Source organism: Saccopteryx bilineata, chromosome 7, assembly GCF_036850765.1.
Source record: "Saccopteryx bilineata isolate mSacBil1 chromosome 7, mSacBil1_pri_phased_curated, whole genome shotgun sequence".
NCBI lineage: Eukaryota > Metazoa > Chordata > Mammalia > Chiroptera > Emballonuridae > Saccopteryx > Saccopteryx bilineata.
This window is the reverse complement of record NC_089496.1, coordinates 109,121,242-109,131,602: the sequence shown is the minus strand read 5'-3', so window position 1 is coordinate 109,131,602 and position 10,361 is coordinate 109,121,242. Positions and strand designations below refer to the sequence as shown.

General features: G+C 54.8%; 1 protein-coding gene across 1 annotated transcript; it reads left to right on the top strand.

Annotated features, from left to right (window-relative positions):
- Positions 1-4,865: 4,865 nt before the first annotated feature.
- On the top strand, positions 4,866-10,361 carry MMP21 (matrix metallopeptidase 21). The gene is made up of 7 exons (XM_066240396.1): positions 4,866-5,027; positions 5,423-5,981; positions 6,968-7,107; positions 7,329-7,470; positions 8,412-8,669; positions 9,645-9,817; positions 10,062-10,361. The coding sequence occupies exons 1-7, from the start codon at positions 4,866-4,868 to the stop codon at positions 10,359-10,361; spliced, it is 1,734 nt and encodes a 577-aa protein (XP_066096493.1).

Here is a 10,361-nt window from a genome sequence, read left to right as displayed (position 1 = left end):
GGGAGGGGCTGGAAAGGACTCAAGCCAGGTCCCAGTCTCCCGGTCACTGACTTGCTGCTTGATGCCAGGAACCAGTCCTGGCCTCTGAGCTTCAGTCCATAGAGACTGGAGCTCGCCCTGGCAGGTGGCGCAGTGGATAGGGTTATCCTCCTGGAGTGCCAGGGTTACCAGTTTGATCCTGAGAGTGCTGGCTCAACCCCGAAGTCACCAGTTTGAGCCCCAGGTCAGGGCATATATGAGAAGCAATCAATGGATGCACAACTAAGTGGAACAATGAGCTGATGCTTCTCTCTCTCTCCCTCTCTCCCTCTTCCTCTATAAATAAATAAAAATAAATAAAAGAGATTTTAGTTCTTGCCTCCCTAATGTTTCTACTGCCATTCAGAAAAGTGCTTCCGCTGCCCCCAGAGCAGGGTCGAGTATAGTGGCAGTGACCATAAGCAGTGTGCGACATGTTCCCATCAATGAGCAAAATAACATCCCTCAGGATCTGCTGCTGTGTCTGAGTCCTGAGGTTCACCTGGTGAAGTGTTATGGGACCAGCACAGGTGAGCTTCGGGGCCCTGCCTGACACAGGTGGGTCTGGCCCCGTGCGAGGTGTCTAGGGTCAGGGACAGCACAGCTCCTGCCTTGCGGGGCCCCCAAACACCTGGAAAGAACAGTCAGGAGGCAGCCGAGCATGGCACGGACGTCTGTACTGCACAGGATGGCCGTGGCTGGGAGGCTCGGGGCAGCCCGCTCGCTGGGGACAGTCTCTACAGTGTGGCTCCCGGGGGCTCGGTCTTGGGGAGCTCACGGTGGATAATGCGGAGACAGCAGCATCCCAGGACGGCCTCCTTCCACAGCAAGTCGCCTGCCTCGGGGGTCCATGCCTCTGGTCATCACACCTTCCTTCAGAGGTTTTGTAGAAGGCATAGATAGATTAGGTTTCTTTTCTACCCATTTCTTTTGTGTTTAAACTTTTTAAACTGATTGATTGATTTTAGAGGGAGAGGAAGGGGGAAGAGTAGAGCAAGAAATGTCGATTTCTTGTTTCACTCACTTATGCCTTTATTGGTTGATTTTTGTTATGTGCTGTGACAGGAATTGAACTCACAACCTTGGCATAGTAGGATGATGCTCTAACCAACTGAGCTATCCAGCCAGGGCCCCATTTCTTACAACTGTCTGGAGGTTCTCAGCTTGGCAAATCACCCCATGTGACACCAGCCAGCCCCGATTATACCTCTGCCCCTCCCCCGACCTCTTACCCAAATCTTTTCAGGTATTTTCATCAATGTCAAGTAAGGGAAGAGTGAATCCAGGGACACACCCATGGGCTTGTCACCAGGCGAGACAGTCTGACCTGGTCAGTACCGGGCTCTGGGCTCACCACTCACTTCACCCCATGGAAGGCCACCCCTCTGCCCCAGATCAAGTGAAAAACATTTTGAAAAGAGCTCCAGGCTCTTTATCCTGACCTACCCTCCACTGTCAGGTGTCCCCTGGGGTCTTCACAGAGCTCAGCCTCCCCCCACTCCTGCTGTCCCAAGGCCGAGGGCAGTGAGTGAGAGAACTCCCTGAGAGCTCCCCAACTCAGGCAAGGGAGGTCAGTTCAGTCGTCCTCTGAGTGACCGTGAGACAGAGACTCACACAGCCTGCCCACAGTGTTCAGGCCGCAGGCCCGGGGACACGGGAGGGCCCAGCCAGAGTGCTGAGTGCCCTGGCTGAGGTCGGGTCACTCCATGGGGTCGGGTGACAGCAGACAGGGCTGACACAGAGGCGCCTGGCTGAGAACACGCCCCTATGAGCTCACAACCCCCAGCAGGGCCTGACCTGTGGTGGTGCAGTGGATAAAGTGTCGACCTGTAAACACTGAAGTCGCCAGTTCGAAACCCTGGGCTTGCCTGGTCAAGGCACATATGGGAGTTGATGCTTCCTGCTCCTCCTTTCTGTCTGTCTGTCTGTCTGTCTCTCTCTTTCTCTCTCTCTCTAAAATGAATAAATTTTTAAAAAAATGGTATACTATAACCCCCAGCAGGAAGGGGAAGAAGCCCAGATTCTAGACTCACCTGCCTTGGCCTTTGCAAACCTGCCCGCTGTCCTGACCTCACCTAGGGTGTGTCCCTAGAGCAAGGAATAACACTGCTCAAGCAGACAGCCCCACGTGAAGGGCGTTAGTTGCCGTCACCCACGTCACTCACCTCAGGACACTGGCTAACTTGCAATAAACGCCGAGGAAGCAGCACATGAGCAAACACGCACAGACCAGTAAGGCGGCGCCCATGGTGATCATGATATTCACGTCAACCTTCTCCAGCATGGCCTCGATGTTGACCTTGTCGAACATGGTCTCAAGGTCAAGCACGCACCTGGGCAGAGAAGAAAGAGCAAGGACATAGTCACAGGGGCTCCCCCACGCCCAGCCACGCAGCAACTTCAACATGCTTTCTTCTTGGAGGCAGAACGAGCCCCAGACCACAGAGCCAATGCGTGTAAAACACGGGTGAGTCTCCCAGGGAGGCCTGGGACCGTGCACAGGTAAAACGGTTTATCTGTGGATGGAAGGGACTGAAACGCGAAGTCGGTGGGAAGAGCCCTTCTCTCCCTCCCTCAGGCAGTCCCGTGCAGCTCTGGGTGACAGACAGGCCTGCACGTGTGCCACTGTCCTGCTCCCAGTCACCTCAACCATGCTCACGCTCTGAGCAGAGCTCACCCGCACTGCATGTCGGGCTCGAACATCTTCCGTGGGAACAACTGAGGAAACAGCTATTCCCAAAATGTTATGTTGTGCACCGCTGAGCATATGCAAAGCTATTTTGTCAATAATACATATTACAGGAAAAAAAAGTTTTCAATTTTCCTACTAACACCTCAGTGTTATGCCACCTCAGTGTTCAAAGAGATTCTAGAAGCTTCCAGCCAACCCCTTTCCCCCAAGCTCGGAGACCGGGAGTGTCATCCTGCACAAACTAGGAACCGGTTTCTCAAGGAGCCACTGTCCTCTGTCCTGCAGGACACACAGCTTCCTCTGCCATTTTTCCCTCCTCAACCCAACCATCTGGTGTCCTCAAACTCCGCTTTACCTGGAGTAGGCACCCTGGTTAATTGAACACTCTGCGCCTGGAGAAGCCAGTCAGTCCTCTCGGAGGCCGAGTGACATCAGGGGAGAAGAGACCTCCCAGAGACCAGCAGACAACCTCAGCGGCAGGTGCACTTCCCTGAGTCCTGTCGTCCGGGCCTGCACGAGGCCACCTGCCCAAGACAGTACAAAAAGAGAACACAGTGATAAACACCTCACCCCTCTGACCCCTGGGGGGGGTGGGAGCAGGGGGGACGGGGGATCTGACGGTCATCACCAGGCGTAGCTGTCCCGCTGGTGTCAGGGCCCCCCCAGGACACAGGCTGTGTGACATCAGCCCTTGGGACACTGGCTGGCGAGACCAGAGTTCTCAATTCCGTTCCATGCTCAGAATTCTCGCCTCCTGGGAAAGAGAGAATACCTAGCTGGTGTTTTGAATCACTTGGTCCTACGTCTTGCACTTTTCCAGATTCTTACGTCCCCAGAAAAAACATTGAGGGTTTGTCTTCTAATCAAACACATCATTTTGAGATTTCAATTAAAAAAAAAAAACTCGGTGACGTGGGAAAGTGAACACTGCCTTTACACCCAAGAATTACGTTGTTTTAGCCACCCTGTGTGGTGAAACGGTCATGTAGCCACATGTCACAAGTCAGATAGATGTTCCTTGACAACTTATCAATAAGGTTAAGTAAATTAATAAATATACTAATGTATGTGTAATTGACACCTATAACTTATACATGCTTTTTACTAGCTCTATATAACATGTAACTGACACATGTTGGATATATATATCATAGTTATGTATACTGTTACATATTTATCCACATAACATGTAACTGACATGCATAATTGAAAAATACACACTGACTGGGATAGTTCAGTTGGTTAGAGCATCGTATTGATACACAGAGGTTGTGGGTGTGAACCCTGGTCAGGGCACATACAGGAACAGATTGATGTTCCTGTCTGTCTGTCTCTCTCAAATAAATAAATAATTTAAAAAAATTTTAAGAGAAACAAGTGATAAAAAAAAATGTCATAAAAGAAACTAAAAAGCCCTTAAATTCAATACCCCCTCCAAAAAAGGCCCAACTACAGAATATGTATAAGTAAAGTACGGCACAGAATATGTATGGTGCAAGGTGGGTACGAGACGGGTCAGGGCAATTACATTGTAACAATATAAACGTCTAACCACTAGGCCGTACACCCAAAACTCATATAAAATAATATTAGATGTCAACTGTAATTGGCAAGTAAAAAATAAAAAGTAAAAAAAAATATTTTTAAGTAATTTCCTCTCCTACTAAAAAAAATAGACCCAAACTACAAGCAAATTAAATGGTCCTGGTGGTTGGACTGCAAGTGCGGTTCTGAGACACTGGTTTTTGGGGCGGGTTTTGCACCCGCACTCCCAGGCCGAGTGGACACTGGCATCCCCCAACCGCTCACTGGACAGCAAACTTGCCCCCCCTCCCGCCCCCGCGCAGCCCATCACCATGGAAACGCAGTCACAGGCAGCTGCAAGTTCACGATGCAATTACCCAAGGACTGGGCAAACGGAGCTGGCTGTGAGGGGATGTGTTCTCGCCCCAGCACGAAGGGTGGGCCTGGGGTCTTCAAAGGGCGGCCCGGGAGGGGCTTGCAGGCAGCCCTGTGGGCAGACTTCGGACTCAGGTGAGAAGGGCTGGGCCATCGGCACCCGTGCCCCTGCTTATAAGAGCTTCCTGCTGGCTCCCCGAGGAGGGGGACAGGGAAGGCGCAGAGACAGAGGCGGGACACGGCCTCAGACCGGGCCATGCTCTTGGCTTCCATCCTCCGTCCGACCCTGCTGCTCTGCTGGCTGGCTGCCCCCGGGCCCAGCCAGCCGGAGCGCCTGTTCCACAGCCGGGACCGCTCGGACCTGGCACCATCCCCGCTGCGCCAGGCCACGCCCATTGCTGACCTGCTCACTGCGCAGGTAGGAGAGGTGGGAGACCAGGGCCACGCACATACACACACGCACATATGCACGCACAGGTGTGTCCTCTCTCATGCACGCAAGCACACAAACACACGTGTGACCTTTTATGCACACAGGCACAGATAGATGCGCACGCACACAGAGTCGTGTGCGCACTCACATGTGCACACACGCACACGTGTGCACATGCCTCTCGGGTGCTGGACCTCGCACAAACCACTGAAAACACGGAGTAGAAATGCTGCCGCCACAGGCAAATACACAACGTAAAGAATACGGGTAACATGACATAAATCTGCACTGGTCCGCGTGGCAAACAAGCAGGAACCCAGGTGTGTAATATGCCGTTGGCCGGGCCCTGCCACACTGATGGGCTCATTTCTCTCCCGCAGCGGTTCCTGTCCAAATATGGCTGGGCAGAGGGGCCTCAAAGAGCAGGGTTCGCAGCCCCCGTGCCCCGAGGTCCCCACCGCCACCGGCTGCCTAAAGGCCCCCCGGGCGCCGCCCTGGAGGAGGCCCTGCGCAGCTTCCAGAAGGTCAATGCGCTGCCAGCCAGCGGGAAGCTGGATGCGGCTACGCTGGCAGCCATGAACCGACCTCGCTGCGGCGTTCCCGACTCGCAGCCTCAGCTGCGGGCCGCTAGCACTGCTCCCCAGACCCGGCTAACCCCACTGAGCCGCCCACGCCCCCGGCCCGCCCGTCAGAAGCGCTTCCTGCAGACGCTGCTCCCAGAGCCAGGCCGGCAGGGCGGGGGCACCCAGGCCTTCGCCAAGAAGACCCTGACCTGGAGGCTGGTGGGGGAGGGCTACAGCAGCCAGCTGTCCGTGGAGGAGCAGAGGTACATCTTCCGACTGGCATTCAGAATGTGGAGCGAGGTGACGCCCCTGAACTTCCGGGAAGACCTCGCTGCGCCTGCAGCCACTATTGACATCAAGCTGGGTTTTGGACGTGGTAAGAAGGGCGAGACTGCGCCACCCTCTCCCCTCCATAGGAAGGGGGGCCCCTCTCTGCGCTCACCCTTAGCCGGAAGTAGGGACCAGCTAGCATAATGGGAGCTTCTGGTCAAAGAGGCCAATTTGAGGAGCCCCCACCCCCCCACCCTGCCTGCCTCAGTCACCAGCAGAGCAGTGGCTCCAGCCCTGCCGCCTGGGCTGTTCCCAGATGGCACTTGTCAGGAACTAGGCATCACAAGCCCTCTGCAGATGTTGCTTTATTATAACTCACTGGACAAATCACAGGAAAGGGCTGGGGCGTGTCACCCTGCAGAGCCCAGAGAGTCTCATGGGGACATCAGTTCAGGTCAGCCAGTGAGCACTGCTCACGGGGCCCAGTGTACCCCTCAGGGCGCAAGGCAGACAGGGTGTTCTCCCCCAGGCCTGACCACCCCCTAGCTGTGTGGGTTTGGACCTTATCACTTCCCTGCAGCCCCGTTGGGGAGCTAGGGCTGCTAATGGCTGCCCGCTGGCCTCACTGCAGTCACTTCCTAATGCGAGCAGCACAGAACGCACAGTTGGTGCAAAAGCAACACAAATGTAAGGAAGTGACCACTGGGCAGCACCTGCTTCACTTCTGAGCACTCACTGTCAGGGTCCAGTGCAGACCCTGTCTCCTCCACCAGCCTCCAGCAGTCCACACCCACCGTGCCTGCCCAGCTCACGGGCAGAGTGGGACGGCCTCCCACCCCTCAGTCCCTCCATTCTGGTTCCGGAAGCACTCAGCATGCAGCTCTGTTTATGTCTTCAGACTTGGGAACAGGTTGTCAACAACCACATCTCTTGTCTCCTCATGGTGAGGAGTTGGTCCAGGAACTGCTGCTGCACTGCAAGCCCCCTAGCCCGGGAACCCCCCGTGTCGATGCGCCCAGGTCCCAGCAGGTGAGCAGTCTGTGCAGTGGACCCTCCTCACTCACCGGGACCACCTCCCTCTCCCCTGGCCAGGCCGGCACCTGGGCTGTCCTCGCGTCTTCGATGGGAGTGGGCAGGAGTTTGCACATGCCTGGCGCCTAGGTGACATTCACTTTGATGACGACGAGCACTTCACGCCTCCCACCAGTGACATGGGCATCAGCCTTCTCAAGGTAAGTGGTCTCGAGCTGATTGCAACGACGAGGCCAAGGGCAGTGTGGCAGGGGCGGGAGTCCAGAGGGCCAGAGCCTCTCCAGGAAAGTGTCCACTTCTGTGACAGTCCCCTTCTCCTTCCTGAGCACAGGTCCTCTCCAGCAGAGCCTCCCCTCTATGGTGGGGTGGGTCCCTGATGCCCAGGGCTGGCACTGCACCCATGGCTGGTGTTCCCTTCTAGGTGGCCGTCCATGAAATTGGCCATGTCCTCGGCTTACCTCACACCTACAGGACAGGATCCATAATGCAGCCAAATTATATTCCTCAGGGGCCTGCGTTCGAGTTGGACTGGTCCGACAGGAAAGCAATTCAAAGGCTGTATGGTAAGACTGTCTTGGGAGAGCCTGTCCCCGGAGCGGACAGAGGGCACCGGTGTTTGGGGGCGCGAGGAGCGAGCTCAGTCCTCAGTCTGAGGGCAGCCCTGCCCTGGGGCTCTGGGATGTCAGTTCTTAGTGACAGGCAAAGCTCACTCCATTGGGTTTTGTCCCTCCTGTGTCCTCCCTTTCACATGATCCATTATATTCCTGGGAGGAAGCAGGGGGACACGGAGGTTTTCTAAACACAAGGGGGTCACCCGGGCGGTGGCCCCCAATGAGAGTGACAGGAGCTGGGGCCCACTGGAAGAAACTGTCATTTCCAGGCTGAGAGCAGCGTAGCTAGCTTTGCCAGGACAAGTTTTAGTGTCTGGCCAAAGTGCCAGGGGTTACTTACTGAATGGACGTGATGACTGATTTAGCACCGAGGCTGCAGGGAAGGAGAGCTGCCCTCCCCTCTTCCATCAGAAGCAGGGACCCTCCCCCTTCCGGTGCTACCTAACCGTCCTGTTCTCAGCACACAGCCATCTTTGGAGAGTAGCATGTGCCAGGACACGTTTACTTCTTTCCATGGAAAGCTCCTCATGTGTGCCCAGAACCAAACGTCTGCCTCCAATGAGGTCAGATCAGCCATCAAAAGAGGCATCAGCTATCCTGACAGTGATCATATAACTAACTAGCATCCAAATACAGACACTTTAGAGAGTGGCTGGGAGCACTACTAATAATGAAGCCAAAATAACTCCTGTGCCCAGGACCGCTACAGGACGCCCAGGTCCCTCCTGCTCCCGCCGCTCAGCCTACTTCCAATCTCACGTGGAGTCTTGTTCTAAGATGTCTTCACAGAAAGCTCCAGCTTAGTGGCGGTCTCCATGCAAGTCACACATGAAAGTAGGCACCCTCGGTTCTCGCACCAGGTGACAGGGGTGGGACCTTTTTCTTTTTTAAAGGTTCCTGTGAGGGCTCATTTGACACTGCATTCGACTGGATCCGCAGAGAGAGAAACCGACAGGGAGAAGTGACAGTGAGATTTAGCACGTATTTCTTCCGCAACAGCTGGTACTGGCTTTATGAAAACCGAAACAACCGGACACGGTATGGGGACCCCATCCTCATCCTCACTGGCTGGCACGGAGTCCCAGCACAAAACATAGACGCTTTCGTCCACATCTGGACTTGGAGAAGAGACGAACGTTATTTTTTCAAAGGTAGAGGTCCCTCATGGACGGATCCATTTCTCTTCTTAAATGCTTTCAGGGCAGATGTTTGCAGCCCTTTCTGTGGAATCTTCCGTAACACTCTTGAAATGACTTCAGTTCTGTCTGGTGCATCACACTGCCAGCTCTGTGAGCACAGGGACCGTGTTGTAGCTCTGATCTTTTAAACAAGGCATTGTACGTGAGTGAATGAATGAATGAATGAGTGAGTGAAGGCACTGGGAGAGGCTCTGAGGCAGTTGCCAAAGAACTATAAGGGAGAGGACCCCTTAGAAGCCTAACTATAGGAGAAGTGTGTTTGAAGGGGCAGAATGGGCCAAGAAGAAGGTCGCTGTCACCCAGAACCAGAGAGTGGAGCCACCTGAGAATTAGGGCTTAGCCCAGACTGGAAGGAGGGGTGGGACCTGTGCCCAGAAGAGGGTCCCTGGAGTGGTAGCGGTCGTGCGGGGTGGGAGGCATCAGACTCACAGCCCTGGACCTGGCATGAACAAGACCGTCAGTGACAGCTAAGCCCTGGAGGAGGCAGGGTGCTCAGGTGACGGGACTAGGTTAGAAAGATGGTCAGCCCAGCACAGAGAGCCTCAAACACCAGGCCCGGAGGTGGGGCTCCAGCCAGCCAGCAGCGAGGACTCGATGGCGGTTTCTGGGGAGGATCAGCGAGCTGGGGGAGGCAGGAACTGAGGTGGGGGGCCGGAGCAGCCAGGCCCACAGGCTGCCTCTGTGCACCAAACTCAGTCTCATCACAAACAGGACGTGGCGGTGACGACTGTTTCTTCTTCTTCCGCCGCCAGAATCCTAGTAATATAACCGCAGTGCTTTAACTGGCTCAGGAAGTTAACCAGGCAACAGCCTGACTAAAAGAACCTTACATGCAAATTCTGCCCTAAGCAACCGTCCGCTCCACCGTTCGTTCCCTGAGATTTAACAGCACTGATCTGTGGTGACGGTTTTCTGTTTGGCTCTCAGGAAATCTATACTGGAGATACGACAGTGACAGGGACCAGGCCCAGATGGAAGATGAACACGGAAAAAGCTACCCCAGATTGATCTCGGAAGGATTTCCTGGCATCCCAAGCCCCCTGGACACTGCGTTTTATGACAGAAGGAAGCAGTTAATTTACTTCTTCAAAGGGCCCTTTGTAAGTGGAGGCTGGGCAGCCAGCACTGCTGGTCACCCCTAGATGAACTGTGTCAGGTGAGCAGGGTCTCGGGTCCGAGCTGTGATGTCACCGCAGACCTGTGCAGTGATGGTAGGCCATGCCATCCTACGGACAGTTAGTGAGAACGTTAAGCCCGAGAATTCGGTGCAAAGACACAGATTTACTTCACAGCTGGAAATCCGTGACTTTCGGAAAAAGCAGTCTTGCTCTGTTTGCTTTGCAGGTGTTCGCGTTCGACGTCAACAGGAATCAGGTCCTGGGTTCCTACCCGAAGAGGATGACCGAGGTCTTCCCAGCGGTGGAGCCGCGGAACCACCCGCTCAGAAACCTAGACTCGGCCTATTACTCGTACGCACACAGGGCCGTCTTCTTGTTCAAAGGCAGTGCGTACTGGCAGGTGGCCGACGGGGACATGCAGCAGCGTGCTGGGCTTCCTCCGAACGGCCTCCTGCCCAAGCGGCCTGTCTCCCAGAAGTGGTTCGACGTGTGCGATGTCCATCCCTCCACTCTGCACATGCCGTGA

What these genes read in the sequence shown, in the direction of transcription:
- MMP21 (XM_066240396.1), top strand. Translation starts at nt 4,866, where the DNA reads ATGCTCTTGGCTTCCATCCTCCGTCCGACCCTGCTGCTCTGCTGGCTG. An exon ending in AGCAATTCAAAGGCTGTATG is followed by an intron (nt 7,471 to 8,411) that starts GTAAGACTGTCT and finishes TCTTTTTTAAAG; the next exon opens with GTTCCTGTGAGGGCTCATTT. An exon ending in CGAACGTTATTTTTTCAAAG is followed by an intron (nt 8,670 to 9,644) that starts GTAGAGGTCCCT and finishes TTTGGCTCTCAG; the next exon opens with GAAATCTATACTGGAGATAC.